The 15,437-nt window shown below is 47.8% G+C and overlaps 1 protein-coding gene across 4 annotated transcripts; it reads left to right on the forward strand.

Annotated features, from left to right (window-relative positions):
- The first annotated feature begins 9,443 nt into the window (after positions 1-9,443).
- Positions 9,444-15,212, forward strand: LOC117368482 (oxysterols receptor LXR-beta-like). 4 transcript variants are annotated; one of them, XM_033962182.1, is made up of 9 exons: positions 9,444-9,506; positions 10,876-10,955; positions 11,763-11,924; positions 12,117-12,386; positions 12,467-12,684; positions 13,043-13,222; positions 13,511-13,610; positions 13,705-13,913; positions 14,165-15,212. In XM_033962182.1, the coding sequence occupies exons 2-9, from the start codon at positions 10,916-10,918 to the stop codon at positions 14,309-14,311; spliced, it is 1,326 nt and encodes a 441-aa protein (XP_033818073.1). In that variant the 5' UTR covers positions 9,444-9,506; positions 10,876-10,915; the 3' UTR covers positions 14,312-15,212. The 4 variants fall into 4 exon arrangements, with proteins under 4 accessions (XP_033818073.1, XP_033818072.1, XP_033818075.1 ...); XM_033962181.1 differs by having other exon boundaries at positions 9,454-9,533; XM_033962184.1 differs by having other exon boundaries at positions 9,454-9,533; positions 13,043-13,156.
- The last annotated feature ends 225 nt before the right edge of the window (positions 15,213-15,437 follow it).

The raw sequence follows: 15,437 nt of genomic DNA on the forward strand, positions 1-15,437 counted from the left end.
TCACTAATGTACATGCAGGAAAAGCAACAGAAGAGTGAAGACGGGATTTTGGACTGGGAGCCCATGATCCCAAATCATATGCAAGGGAAGGGGGAGGGTACCTTAGGTCCACAGGAGTTCAAAGAGGCAGAGGGAAAACTATACAGATTAAGATGAGGCATGGGGTGTTTCTTATACAAAGTGGGTCTGTGTGCATACACATGTGTGGGTGTGGATGTGTATCTGGGACTGCTTGCCCAGGAGACACACTGGGATTGCATGTGTGTGTGTGTGAGGTCTGATGTGTCTGGGGAACACATATGTGCAGGTATAATTTGTCATGTATGTCAGGATATGATATGTGAGGGCACACATACGTGTCTGGAAGGAAGAGCGACCAAGATGATAAACAGGATGAAACTCCTCTCATATGAGGAAAGACTAAAGAGGTTAAGGCTCTTCAGCTTAGAAGAGATGGATGAGGGGAGATAAGATTGAAGTCTACAAAATCCTGAGTGGTGTAGAATTGGGTACAAATGGATCGATATTTTTTTTTTCTGCATCAAAAATTACAAAAACTAGGGGACACTTAATGAAGTTACAGGGAAATACTTTTAAAACCAATAGGAGGAAATATTTTTTCACTCAGAAAATAGTTAAGCTTTGAAATGCGTTGCCAGAGGATATGATAACAACAGTTAATATAGATGGTTTTAAAAAAGGTTTGGACAAGTTCCTGGAGGAAAAGTCCATAAACTGCTGTTGAGACAGACATGGGGGAAGCCACTGCTTGCCCTGGATCTGTGGCATGAAATGCTGCTACTGTTTGGGTTTCTGACAGGTACTTGTGACTTGGATTGGCCTCCGTGAAGATGGGTACTGGGCTAAATGGACCATTGGTCTGACCCAGTAAAGCTATTCTTATGTTCTTATGTGTTGGCAGCATAAATTTTGATACTGTTGAGCCTAGGAAGCTCCAAGTTTATTGTAAATTTGATTGAACGCTTACAACAATAAAATAGGGGTAAGAACAAAATTAAAAATAACAATAATAAACAGACCAATTTTACTCAGACAAAACACAAAATAAATGTACTAAGAATGAGCAGGAGAGGGGGGGAAAACTACAATAAATACAGGAAAGAGAACATATATGGGAGAAAAACAAAAAGACTAAGGGGATCAATGAGAAAAGAATAGTAGGATCATTAGTCAAAGGCATCAGTGAATAGGAAGTTTTCTAAAGCTCCTTTAAATTTTTCTAAATTTTGCTCTGCCTGAAGATGAGTAATAATAATAATAATAATAATAATAATTTTATTCTTGTATACCGCCATACTCAAAAAGTTCTAGGCGGTTCACATTCATTAATTAAGGTCCGCGGTGATACACGGATTTACAAAATTTTGACAAAATTACAGAATTTTAACAAAAATTACAGGCAATGAAGAGGGGGGTGGGCGAGGGGAAATCTATAACTGAGATTTAGCAGGGGTAATGGTAAGACAGAAGGTAGGGTTGGTAAGCGATAACGAGAGTGAGACCAAGTGTGGAGGGGGGGAGGAGAGGGAGCAGAAGGAATGGGGGAGAGTGGGAAAGGGGAGAAGACAGGGGCAAGGGGGATTAAGAGCCCTGTTCGCGGAAGAGGTGCGTTTTGAGAAGTTTTCTAAAACTAAGGTAAGAGGGGGCCTCGAGTATCATTTGGGCAAGCCAAGGGTTCAGCTTAGCCACCTGGTAAGCAAAGGTTTTGTTGAGAAATCTATTGAAGTGACATAATTTTAGGGAAGGGAAGACGAACAGCTGGGTTCTGCGGGATTTCTTGTTGGTGAGATTCAGAGTGAAATGGTGATTGAGGTAACTTGGTAATAGGCCAAAAACTGTTTTGTAGCAGAAGCAGGCGAATTTGAATAGGACTCTGGATTCGAAAGGGAGCCAATGCAGTTGGTGGTAGAAAGGCGTGATGTGGTCCCATTTGTTCAGGCCGAATATGAGGCGGACGGCAGTGTTCTGGATCAATTTTAGTCTCCTCATGGTTTTCTTTGTGGAGCACAAATAAATGACATTGCAATAGTCTAGTACACTGAGCACGGAGGACTGTACCAAAAGGCGGAAAGAGGAGTCGTCAAAGTATTTTTTATGGTGCGCAGTTTCCAGAGCACCGAGAAGCATTTCTTGACAGTAAGATCGGTGTGATTTTCTAGTGATAGATGTTTGTCTAGAGTGACTCCCAGTATTTTTAATGTTTGTTCGAGGGGGAAGTCTAGACCTTTCACCTGGATTGTGGAGTCTTTGATTTTGTCATTGGGGGAGGCTAGGAAGAATTTTGTTTTGTCCGGGTTTAGTTTTAATCTGTAGGATAGCATCCAGAGTTCTATTTGATTGAGTATGCTTGTGATGTAGGCTAGAAGTTCTGGGGAGAAAGTGGAGAGTGGGATGACTATTGTGATGTCATCTGCGTAGATGAAGAATTTGAGTTTGAGGTTATGAAGGAGGTTACCCAGGGAGGCGAGGTAGATATTAAATAGTGTGGGGGACAGGGGGGAGCCCTGTGGCACCCCGCAGGAGTTAACCCAGCTAGGTGAGGAAGAGTCGTTTTTAAGTACTCTGTAAGATCTGTTTTGTAGGAATCCGCGAAACCAATTGAGGACCTGGTCGGAGATGCCTATGTGGGTCAGGCATTCAAGGAGAATGTTGTGGTCTACTAGGTCGAACGCACTGCTCAAGTCGAGTTGGAGGATCAAGGCGCTGGAGCCCAGGCTGAAAAGGGTGTGCAAGTGGTCAATTAAGGCTGCTATGATGGTTTCGGTGCTGTGGTCTGTTCGAAAGCCCGATTGATTGTCACTTAGTATGTTGAATTTATCCAGATAAGCGGTGAGATCAGCTTTTACCACCCCTTCAGCTATTTTGGTGAAAAGAGGGATGCTAGCGATTGGTCTGTAATTAGAAGGGGCGTTTGGGGGTTCTTTCATGTTTTTTTATGATTGGGGTTAACATAATATGGCCTTGGTCTGGAGGAAAGTATCCTGAGGAAAGTAGGAAGTTCACCCAGGTTAGCATGTTGGCTTTGAAGTGGATGGGCGCAGTTTTCATGATGTTTGGAGGGCAGGTGTCTAGTTTGCAGAAGGAGTTAGAATATTTGTTGTAGAGTTTATTGAAGGTTTCCCAGTCCAGTGTTTTGAATTGGTTCCAGTTTAGATCTGCTCTGGACCCTTGTTCTAGTTTATATATGTCGGTGTCAGGAAGAATGGGAAAAAGTTCAAGAGGATTAGTCGAGGTAGGTAAAGTAGATCTTAGTTTTTGAATCTTGGAGGTGAAAAAATCAGCTAAGGTGTTTGCGGTTAATGTGGAATCTTCATGGTTGTTGGTGAGTGTCTCGATATAGTATAGGTCATTAACCAGCTTAAAGAGAGTGCTACTGTTATTTGTAATGTCACCAATTTTGTGTGAATAGAATTTTTTCCTTTTTTCCTTGGTAAGGTTTTTATAGGTTTTTAGTTTAAGTCTCCAGGCGTCTCTGCGTTCCTGGGATCCCGATTTTAGCCATACTCTTTCCGATTTTCTAAGGTCCCTCTTCAACTGAAGTAGCTCTGCATCGAACCATCCCTCCTGCTTTGTAGTTCTGATTTGGCGGGTTTTTATGGGGGCTATTTCGTTTAAAATGTTTGTGCTGTCGTTGATCCAATCTGTCATAAGTTGTTCTGTTTCTTCGCTTAGTTTTGTGTTCTTTTCGTAGCGGGCCCAAAATTCCTCTGGGTCAATCTGGAGGTGATAGTTTTGATATTTCTTGCTTTGTCGTTTTTAGAGGGTTTTTGTTGGCAGTCAATGGAAAAGTCACAGATTCTGTGATCAGACCATAGGGAATCTGACCAATTGGATTTGATCCAATTAAATTTTGGGCTGGACAGTACTTTGGAGGAGAAGGTCACCAGGTCTAGCTGATGACCTCTTTGATGAGTTTTGGTTGGTGGGGGTTTGAAGAAGCCTAGTTGGGTGATGAGAGACCAGAAATCCGATACTTCTGGTTGATCAAGTTGCTCGAGGTGGATGTTGATGTCCCCGCACAGTAGGTTGTATTGGCTTGTTAAGGAGTTAGTAAGTAAGGCTTCCGCAAAGTCCTCTTTGGCTAGATTCCATTTTTTTGGTGGGATATAGAATAGAGTAATTGTTAGGGAGGCGGCCAGGGATTTTGACTTAAGAGAACAGGCTAGTATATCAGAGTTAGGAGAGGACTTGGTGTTAAGTAGAGAGCAGTTGAGGTGGTCTCTGAAGATTATGGCTAGACCACCTCCTCTTCCCCAGGTTCTGGCCAGGGAGAGAATCTTAAATCCTGGGGGTAGACAGTCTTTGATAATGATGTCCTTGTCGGAGTGCAGCCAGGTTTCAGTGAGTAGGACAAAGTCTGGGTTAGTTTCACTCAGCCAGTCTTTGATCAGAATGGCTTTGTTCCTCAGTGATCTAATATTTAGGTAGAAACCTAGTAGGTTCTGTTGGTTGGAGTGGGCGACAGGGTAGTCGTGAGAGTAGGCTAATTTTTTTAGAGACCTAGGTTTTTTTGGGTAGCGCTTATAAGAATAGCGGGCGGGTGGAGGGTTTGGAGGTGAACTGGTATTAGGTTGGTTCTGAGGCGTGTGGGAAGAGACCGTAGGAACTTTTGGTTTTATTGGGCGGTATAAGGAGATGTGTACAGGAATGGGGGTTGTGGCATAAGGGTCTGCAGTGCATATCCTGAGGATGAGGAGAAAAAGTAGAAGCAGAATTGCACATTGATGGGGGTTAGGCCATGCCATGATTCCGCACTCGGGGGGGGGGGGGGAGGTGGAAAGGAGGGGGTTCGAAGCACAGAGAGGTAAAATTAAGTGGTAAGAGATTAGGAGTTAAGAATATATCCCTTTTTTTTTTTTTAACAGACTAGTCAGATTAAAGCAATACAGCAATACAGTAGGTGAGCAATGAGCATTGATGTTCAATACAGTATGTGAGCAATGAGTATTAATGTGCAATAAGAAGTGGTTATTAAGCTATAATTTAGTAAATTGTGTTCATGCTAGTATTTCAGAGTAAATTGTATTCAGTATCTATGGAGCTGCCCTGAAGGAAGCGCAGGCAAGAGCTGGGTTGCAGGGGGTTTCGGGGGGCGGAGCTGGACTCCCATGCATCCCAAAACCTCTTTCCCTGCAACGGGATGGTCCGGCTGAGTTGGGGCAGCTCCCGGTATCAATGGAGCTGCCCTGAAGAGGTGAAAGCAGGCAAAAAGAGCTGCAGGGGGTTTCAGGTGGCGGAGCAGGGCTCCCACGCTGCCCAAAGATCTCCCTCTGCGGCTGGAGTCTGAACCAACGATGGGGCAGCTCCCAGTATCTATGGAGCTGCCCTGAAGGAAGCGCAGGCAAGAGCTGGGTTGCAGGGGGTTTCGGGGGGCGGAGCTGGACTCCCACACGTCCCGAAACCTCTTTCCCTGCAACGGGACGGTCCGGCTGAGTTGGGGCAGCTCCCGGTATCAATGGAGCTGCCCTGAAGAGGTGAAAGCAGGCAAAAAGAGCTGCAGGGGGTTTCGGGTGGCGGAGCAGGGCTCCCACGCTGCCCAAAGATCTCCCTCTGCGGCTGGAGTCTGAACCAACGATGGGGCAGCTCCCAGTATCTATGGAGCTGCCCTGAAGGAAGCGCAGGCAAGAGCTGGGTTGCAGGGGGTTTCGGGGGGCGGAGCTGGACTCCCACACGTCCCGAAACCTCTTTCCCTGCAACGGGACGGTCCGGCTGAGTTGGGGCAGCTCCAGGTATCAATGGAGCTGCCCTGAAGAGGTGAAAGCAGGCAAAAAGAGCTGCAGGGGGTTTCAGGTGGCGGAGCAGGGCTCCCACGCTGCCCGAAGATCTCCCTCTGTGGCTGGAGTAGGCATTCCAAAGTGTAGGTTCAGTAACGGAAAACTCCCTTTATAGAATTCAATCCTCTATGTGCTGGATTGCAGCCCAGAGGGCTTTAAGTATATACTGGAAATCAATGGAGAGCTTTTCTTCCCCCCCCCCATTTCAAAGTGATGCATGTGGGAAAGAGTAACTGAACTATAACTATGTGATGCTGGGTTCTGAGTTAGGAGTCATTGCCCAGGAAAAGGTGTCATTGTTGAGGATACGTTGAAACCCTCAGCTCAGTGTGTGACAGCTGCTAAGAAAGCAAATTGAATGTAAGGAATTATCAGGAAAGGAATGGAAAACAAAGATGAAAATGTTATAATGCCCTTATATCGCTCTATAGGATGGTAACACCTCAAATACTGTGTGCAGTTCTGGTTGCCGTATCTCAAAATAGATATAGAGGAATTAGAAAAGGTACAGAGAATGGTGACAAAAATGATGAAAGGGATGGGAAGACTTCAATATGAGGAAAGGCTAAAGCAGCTAGGGCTCTTCAGCTTGAAGAACAGATGACTCGGGGGTGATATGATAGAGGTCTATAAAATACTGAGTGGAGTGGAAGGGATAGATGTGAATCACTTGTTTACTCTTTCCAAAAATACTAGGACTAGGGGACATGCAATGAAGCTACTAAAGAGTAGATTTAAAACAAACTGGAGAAAATATTTATTCACCTAATGTGTAATTAAACTCTGGAATTTCTTGCTGAAGAATGTGGTGAAATCAGCTTAGCAGGGTTTAATAAAGGCTTGGCTAATTTCCTAAAAGTGAAATCCATAGGCCATTATTGAAATGGCTTGGGGAAATCTATTCCTAAGATAAGCAGCATAAAATCTGTTTACTACTTGGGACCTGGGTTGACTACTGTTGAAAACAAAATACTGGGCTTGATGGACCTTCAGTCTGTCCCAGTATAGCAGTTCTTCTGTTCTTACTATGATGTAATCTCTGACAGCTCTTCAGCTTAACAAGACTCCTGTTGGGACTTAATAGATACCATGTTGCCCGGTGCCAATGAAGTGGGAGACACTGGCTGAATGACAGAAGAAAGAGGGTGGTGGTAAATATATATACTCGAATATAAGTCAATCTGAATATAAGTCGAGACCCCCCTTTTCTCCCCAAAAAGGAGGAAAAATGGTTGATATTTAAGTGTCCTGCCCTGTCAGGCTCTGCCCCCAGAACCCTCCCTGCCAAGCTCTGCACCCAGCCCCCTTCCCTCCATCCCTCCCCTGTCAGGCACTGCACCCAGCACCTTTCCTTCACGGAAGCCAGTAAGGAAGCTGCTCAGCGCCGAGAAGCAGCACCAAATCACGGTGCTGCTCGTGCCGCTGAGATGAACAAAGTGGATCCATACAGCTGGTTAACAGCGGGGCAGAAATTCAGAAAGTTTGCTCCTGCCCGCTGCACCTCCACCAGAGATCAGCAGAGGACCCGCTGCACCTCCACCAGGGATCGGCAGAGATATGCAGATAGGGCAGGGAAGAGGAAGGGGGGCAGAGCCATGCGGCGGTGGCCTTAAAAATTCTGAGAGGGGTCATTGACCCAAATATAAAGAGTATATAAGGTAGGATCCACTCTGAGGAGTGAGTGGTGGTCCATGGAGTGCCTTAAGTTCTGTTTGATATTCTTGTATCAGAGTGGACACTCCTGAAGGAACAGGCTGAAGGAGAGGAGACTGAAAAATGTCATAATGGTGGCTGTGTTGTAAGGCTGTGAATTGGTGCTGTATATTGGGGGAGGGTAAGGAGCTTGGGTATTGTGGTATATATTAGGGTTGTTTTGTAAGGAGGTGCATTGTAAGTAGGTTATGTATTATGGAGGGGACAGAAAATTAGAGGGTTGTTGTGTATCGTTAGTGGGGCAGTATATTCTGTAATATAACATAATATAATAACAGACAGTCTGACAAAAGGCAAGGGAGACATTTTTTCATCTGATAATAAAGTATTCATTCAAAACTTTGGTTCCAACAAGGATTCTAGTTTTAGATCAATGTATGACTTTTGCGGCTACACTGGAAGACTGCTTTTACTTCAGCGTGCGACATAGTGCTCTAGACCAGTGGTTCCCAACCCTGTCCTGGAGGACCACCAGGCCAATTGGGTTTTCAGGCTAGCCCTAATGAATATGCATGGAGCAGATTTGCATGCCTGTCACTTCCATTATATGCAAAACTCTCTCATGCATATTCATTAGGGCTAGCCTGAAAACCCGATTGGCCTGGTGGTCCTCCAGGAAAGGGTTGGGAACCACTGCTCTAGACAACTGTCCCCTGAGGAAGGCGTCTTTTATATGCCGAAACTAGGATCCTTGTTGGGACCGACGTTTTTGAATAAAGACTTTATTATCAGTTGAAAAGACATCTCCCTTGCCTTTTGTCAGACTGTCTGTATCCCAAGGCTGTCTGTATCCCAAGACTGTCTGTTCTTCTTTTTGCCTGTCTGCATAATACAGGGATGTCCAATGTCGGTCCTCGAGGGCCGCAGTCCAGTCGGATTTTCAGGATTTCCCCAATGAATATACATGAGGTCTATTTGCATGCACTGCTTTCATTGTATGCTAATAGATCTCATGCATATTCATTGGGGAAATCCTGAAAACCCGACTGGATTGCGGCCCTCGAGGACCGACATTGGACACCCCTGGCATAATATAATAACAGCTGTACTTGGTCAGACCAATGGCCCTTGTAGTCTAGTCCAATGATTCCCAACCCTGTCCTGGAGGAACACCAGGCCAATCGGGTTTTCAGGCTAGCCCTAATGAATATGCATGGAGCAGATTTGCATGCCTGTCACTTCCATTAGATGCAAAACTCTCTCATGCATATTCATTAGGGCTAGCCTGAAAACCCAATTGGCCTGGTGTTCCTCCAGGACAGGGTTGGGAATCACTGGCTCTAGTCTAGTATCCTGTGTGTCTAACTCACAGGTGTCAAAGTCGGTCCTCGAGGGCCGGAATTCAGTCGGGTTTTCAGGATTTCCCCAATGAATATGCATTGAAAGCAGTGCATGCAAATAGATCTCATGCAGATTCATTGGGGAAATCCTGAAAACCCGACTGGATTCCGGCCCTCGAGGAGGGACTTTGACACCCCTGGTCTAACTGGCTAATCCAGGTGACAGAATCCCAGAGTAGCAACATTCAATGCGGAATCCCCAAAGAGTGGCAGCATTCCGTGCTACCGATCCAGGGCAAGCAGTGGCCTTTTCCTCCTATGTTAACCGCTGTTATAGCAGAGTTCCAGACAGAGCTCAACTATTTTTTTTTTCCTCCTATTGGTTTTAAACGTATTTTCCTAGTCTTTGCAATTTTTGACGGAGTGAAAATAAAATCGATCGAGCGTCTCTTTCCCAAGCTGAAGAGCCCACCTCCGGATTACAGAAAGCCCTGTAGCCCCGCCTGCTGCTCTCTGATTGGATGACTTCCTGTCTCACCTTGTACGAGCCGCTTATCGTGAGGTCAATGGCCTGCTATTTTCTGATTGGGCGTCTGGGCGACGGGCGTATCCTTGCGCTGGGATTGGCTGCGCGAGGCAGGGGAGGGGGTGGGGAAATCGGGCCGGCGCTTGCTTCCGGAGGAAGTTGTTGCTGCAATCTCCCGGAAGTGGCGCGAAGGTACTGGGCCCCGGCACGGGGTGGCAGGTAACGGGAGCGGGGCGGACGGAGAGCGAAGGCAAATGACCGAGGGGGAGGGGCCTAGAGACTTCATGATGGAGGGAGTGGGGTTGCATAGTTGAAAGATTGAAGATTTATGGGTGGGGGTTGGGGTGCATTGAGGGGAGAATGGGGGTGCATTGGGAGGGGAAGGCTCTGACCCATTGGGAGGGGGATGTGGGGTTGTTAGTTTATGGGTGGGGGAGCTATGTGTGAAGGTGTCATTGCTGTGGAATGGCAGGGTGGGGTATTGTGGATTTATGGGTTGTCGAGGTTCTGGTCTCTGTGGGGGTGGGGGCAAGGTTTGGGTGATTGTGGATTTCTGGGCTGCAGTGGTTCTGGTCTAGGGATTGTGGACAGGTATTTCAGGTTCCCAGATGCAGGTGGTATTCATGCTGGCATTGGTGCTTCGTTGCCCGTCCTGTCATTGTCTCTGGGTGCTGGAGGTACCATTTACTCTCTACTGGCACTGCCCAGCCAGCTCACCATTTTTGGGATGTGCAGTGGTGCTGTGGCTCTGGCTCGCTGCCTGGTGAATGAGAGCACTGTGGTTTGAGCTGGCTCTTTGCTTTTGTTCTGACCTCTGATCACAGACGGCCTATGCTAAGGGTCAGAAACTATACAGTCCGACCTTCAGTTTTTTCTGTCACTGAACTTTGATCATGCTTTCTGTTTGATTGAAAGTCCAGAGCTCCCTGGGGAAGGAGGCAGCATTGGAGACAGTACTGGGATAGCAGGTGCAGAGAGGAAGAATGGAGGGATTTGAGGGGTGCACCAGCATGGCACACTGTCAGCATGCGCTGTACTGGAAAGGTTGGGACCCCAAGAAGTTCCAGTGAGCTGCAGACTTCTTTCTGCTCATGGAGAGCTGGAGTCGGGCAGGTGATTGGGGATTGATTTGTCTCTCTATAGTCTGGGCTGCTTGCGTTTTCTTAGAGCTCTGAGCTAACATACTTTAAAGCAGAGGAGAGAAGCTGTGGGGTCAACTTCCAGCTGCAGAATCTGACATGGGCTCAGACTTATCTTGGATCAACCTTGAGAGGGGCCAGGCAGGAAGGTTTTAAGGAGCTTCAAAAGGTTCTATGATACTTAATTGTATGAGTATAGTTTCATTTTTTACTGTACAGAAAGAATATGAAGATTGGGATGTCACCCCAAAAGGAATTTGGTCTCAGCAAGCGTGCAGAACGATGCAAACTGGCTGAGATTTGGGTTGTCAAGTCCTTAATGCACGGAGCCCATGAGATGGCTGTGTGGGGAGCAAACCCTGCTGTGGGGTATGCAGCTAAAAGACCCTCTCACAATCTCTGTTTTCTTCCTCTTCCTATAGTGTCTGAGCCAGAGGATGCAGGAAGACGTGTGACCCCAATATGTCAGTCACGACTGTCGATAGCTCTGATGTTTCTCTTGGTAAGCAATTCATTTGAGAGCCTTGTTGGTGGAACAGGGTTGTATTGGCAGAGCTATATGTGAAGGTGTCATTGCTGTGGAATGGCAGGGCAGGAGTGAGCTGCATTGGCAGCATAGGAGCTAACTCTTTGAGCGCTTGAGCAAACTCCTTTACTGTGTCTAGGGAAGAGTAATTTCCAATGGGTTTATGCCAGAGCATTTTAAAAAGTTGGCTCTCATGACTGGCAGAGCTGTATATGAGGGGTCTCAATACTGGAATACTAGAGGGGGCTTTAAGGTAGGAATGAGGAGCATTGGTAGAGCTGTGTGTGAGTGTCTGTACTGGAGAAGCAGAGGGTGCTGAAGGGAAGGAGTGAGGTGCATTGGTAGAGCTGGTCTCAGTCTCTCCTGTTTCTAGATTGTAAAGAAAACTTCTCAGGATTAGGAGTAGAAGCCTCCCCCCCTTTTTGCTCTCCTGTGATAGCGAATGAGCTGATACACAAATCTCGTGACTGACTCAGAGTCTCAGTTCCTCTCTGCTAGAGCAGGACTCTGTTCATGCTGTGATGACTGTTAAGATACAAGGCTCTTGCCGTGACTCGTCACAAGCTTCTTGTCTTCCTTCTGGATTCTGGTGCAAGCAAGGTTGGGTGAAGATTACGTGATTAGGATTGAGAGGGGTGTCCTGGTTCCCAAAAGTGCTTCTCTAAGCTGAGGCAGGGACCTGGGGTACCTTGCTCTGATAGGTGGGACAAGAGCCCTTCTGCTTTTCGAGTGCCATTAGTGATGTCTGTTTGGAGTCTCATGTCTTCTGTCTCTGCTCCACAGATGGTGATTGCTTTCAGCCCATTGCTACCCAACTTCTTGATGCTGCCGATGCTGCCAGGCTTCAGATAAAGAAGGAAGGGGCAGAGTCCAGGGAAGCTTTGTTGCCGGCCACAGAGAGTGAAGTGCTGGGGACTGATGGCGAAGGGTCTACTCAGAGTGCAGGTGATAGTGAAACAGCAGCATCCATTCCTATACTATGTATAATGAATAATTTTGAGAATTATAATAAAGGAAGAAAAAAAAAAAAAGAAACAGTAGCAAATGAAGGGGACACTGGTGAGGGAGGGGCTTTTACAACATTATTGTATGGGCTCTAGGTCTGTGACAGTGATACTGATCTGTCTGTCTGTGCAGCGGAGGAGCCTGAGCGGAAGCGAAAGAAGGGGCCGGCCCCCAAGATGTTGGGCAATGAGGTCTGCAGCGTGTGCGGGGACAAAGCATCTGGCTTCCACTACAACGTGTTGAGCTGTGAGGGTTGCAAGGGTTTTTTCCGTCGCAGTGTAATGAAGAGTGCTCAGTACACCTGTAAGAACAACGGCAAGTGTGAGATGGACATGTACATGCGAAGAAAATGCCAGGAATGTCGACTGCGGAAGTGCCGGGAGGCAGGAATGCGTGAACACTGTGAGTACACAGGGCCCGGACTCTCTCTGCTGATGCTCCAGCCGTGGAGTGACACCCCGTCTTTTCCTCTTCTCCTTCAGGTGTTCTGTCTGAGGAGCAGATCCGGAGCAAGAAAATCAAGAAGCAGCAGGAGGAAGAGGTGGTGCGGACAGCCAGCACTGTGGCCACATCCAATCCCGTGGTCCTGGAGCTTGATGTGGTACAACTGACGCCACAGCAGGAGGAGATGATCCAGCAGCTGGTATCTGCACAGCAACAATGCAATAAGCGGTCCTTCAGTGACCAGCCCAAAGTCACGGTGAGTGACAGTAGCCACGAAATAAGCACCACATTAGTGAGAGGCTCAGCTATATAAACCGTGGGGAGCAAATCCCCCTGGATTTATGGTGTGGTTGGCCCAATTCATTTTGCAGGGTCTTCTGTGAATGGAGAGTGGGGTAGGTTTTTTTTGTCTTGATGAAAAGTAAATGGGGACTTCCTGGCCCATCACTCTTCTTGTATCCTACCCTGTGCCGTGGCTTCCTCCTGGGTTCTGCGTTGGGATACCATGATAAGCTTACTCCGTGTATAATTTAACCATTACTCATCTGGCGGTGCATGCTGGTGTCTTAACACAGAGGTTATTAGCCTGACACTTATCTCCCTTTTTCTTTCAGCCTTGGCCCCTGGGCAGTGACCCCAATAGCCGAGAGGCACGTCAGCAGCGCTTTGCACACTTTACAGAACTCGCCATCATCTCTGTGCAAGAGATTGTGGACTTTGCCAAACAGGTGCCTGGTTTCATGCAGCTCTCAAGGGAAGATCAGATCGCACTGCTCAAGGCCTCCACCATTGAGGTGCGTGGGATGGGAGGGAAGGCCAGCCTGGGATGAGAGGGGAGGCAATGCAAGATCAACCACGATACTATAGTTGGATGTTTGCATGCACCCTTACTGGGTGTTAAACTCTCTTAGGGTACTTTTCAAGCTCTCATAATTATACTACTGTGTCTGTGGCGCATATATACCCCCCTCCAGGCCTTTCTCCCTCTCTGTGGTGCATAGACCCCCCCCCAGCTTTTCTCCCTCTCAGGGGCGCATGTACCTGACCCTGCCCTCCCCGGGCCTTTTTCCCTGATCTTTCAGATAATGCTGCTGGAGACAGCCCGGAGGTACAACCACGAAACAGAATGCATCACATTTCTAAAGGACTTCACGTACAGCAAGGACGACTTCCACAGGGCAGGTAAGCAAGGCAGTGTTCAATAGAGTTACCCTCTCTGCGTTCCTCTGCACTCACACCTGCCCCGGGTTCACTGTCTTACAGTCTTGCCCTTCAGGCCTGCAGGTAGAGTTCATAAACCCGATCTTTGAGTTCTCGCGAGGGATGCGTGAGATGCAGTTGGACGACGCAGAATATGCCCTGCTTATTGCCATCAACATTTTTTCTGCGGACAGACCCAACGTACAGGATCACCAGATGGTGGAGAACCTACAGCAGCCCTACGTAGAGGCGCTTCATTCGTACACACGCATCAAGAGGCCACAGGTACTGAGCCCCCTGCCATATGGGTATACCCAGAGGCTTCCACTCCCCTCCCCCGTGCTAATATCCCTCCAGACAGCGAGCGACCACACGGCTGGGAGGTCCCACCTTTTACTCTTGAGTTCATTCTTGTGTAGTGTAACGTAAAAAAGCTCTTGTATGTGGGACTTGGGTGGGGGGTGGATGCATTTGTAGTGGCGTAAAGAGTGACGGGAGCTTGTGTGGTGAGATGTCTTCTCTTTCTCCCTTGGCAGGATCACCTCATGTTCCCTCGCATGTTGATGAAGTTGGTAAGCCTCCGCACCCTCAGCAGCGTCCACTCCGAGCAGGTCTTCGCACTGCGTCTGCAGGACAAGAAGCTGCCACCGCTGCTTTCCGAGATCTGGGACGTACACGAGTAGCGAGGAGTGCCGGAGCTGCAGGACACATGTTTATCACGTACAACGTCTGTTGCACTTTGAAATACTCCTCAGTGTGGTGGGATACGGCTGCCTTTCTCCCGCTAAGGCCTCTCTTGCTCCAGTTACTGCCACACATGGAACTGACACTTGCTGCGAGGGAGTACAACACTTTTATTTCCAGACTGGCTGAAAGGGGGGAGGACCTTGGGTCCTTCTCCACCTATGCTGCCTTAAAACGGCAGCGGAAAAGCTGCAAGCGAAGCCTTTCCCAGGGCTGCTGGAACGTGCTTGGACACGTCAGCATAACCGGGAGCCTAACTCAGATACAGTGTGCATGAAGGCCCTACGAGCCTCTGCGTGTGGAGACAGCACCTTATCTTTGATTTCAGAGACCACTCCACTGTCATCCTGCCCCCCCACCACCACTCATGACCTAGCAGTATAAAGTATGAATTTGCTCCTCCTTTGGGCGCTGGGTCGCTGGGTGGGTGCAGGGAGCGCAGGAATGGTCAGTGGGTGGCCAGATGATGCACTGCCTATATTGTTTGGAAGGATGGGGGAATTCTGGATTGGGAGGAGGAGGTGGAGAAAGGTGGGTGGAAGGGAGGGGAGGCATGAAAGGAAATTGATGATAACTTGACTCCCCCTAGCACTCTCTTCACAGCTCCTTACTCTGGGGGGATACCTCAGTCCCTCTGTGCCCTCTCCATCCCTGCTCTTCCTCTGGACGTTGCTACGGCTGAGGGAGCGGGAATCCTCCATGCAGAGAAATGATTTGCAATCCTTTCAAGGACACCTGGGTCGTCCAGGGAGACTGTTAAGAGAGAGGCCGGATGCCCTTCACAGTGTCCCCGTCTAGACAAATAAAAATGACACCTTTTAACTTGGCACTTGGAACCAACTCCCTGCTGTTGCCACTGTGCCTTTTTTTTCCTCTTGTGGGGGAAGCTCTTGGGTTTTAGTAGAAGGAAGTACTCACCTTTTGATGACGTGTGGTCCACCTCAGGGTGGCTGAAAATGCTGCAGACAGTCTTCCTGCTGTGTATTGCTGCTCCTCTGAGTTCAATGTAAATCCCCCTCATTCTATAATCTTGCATATAGAATTTTACACTTAGTCGCAGGTTAT

The sequence above is a fragment of the Geotrypetes seraphini genome, chromosome 10 (assembly GCF_902459505.1).
Source record: "Geotrypetes seraphini chromosome 10, aGeoSer1.1, whole genome shotgun sequence".
Classification (NCBI taxonomy): Eukaryota; Metazoa; Chordata; class Amphibia; order Gymnophiona; family Dermophiidae; genus Geotrypetes; species Geotrypetes seraphini.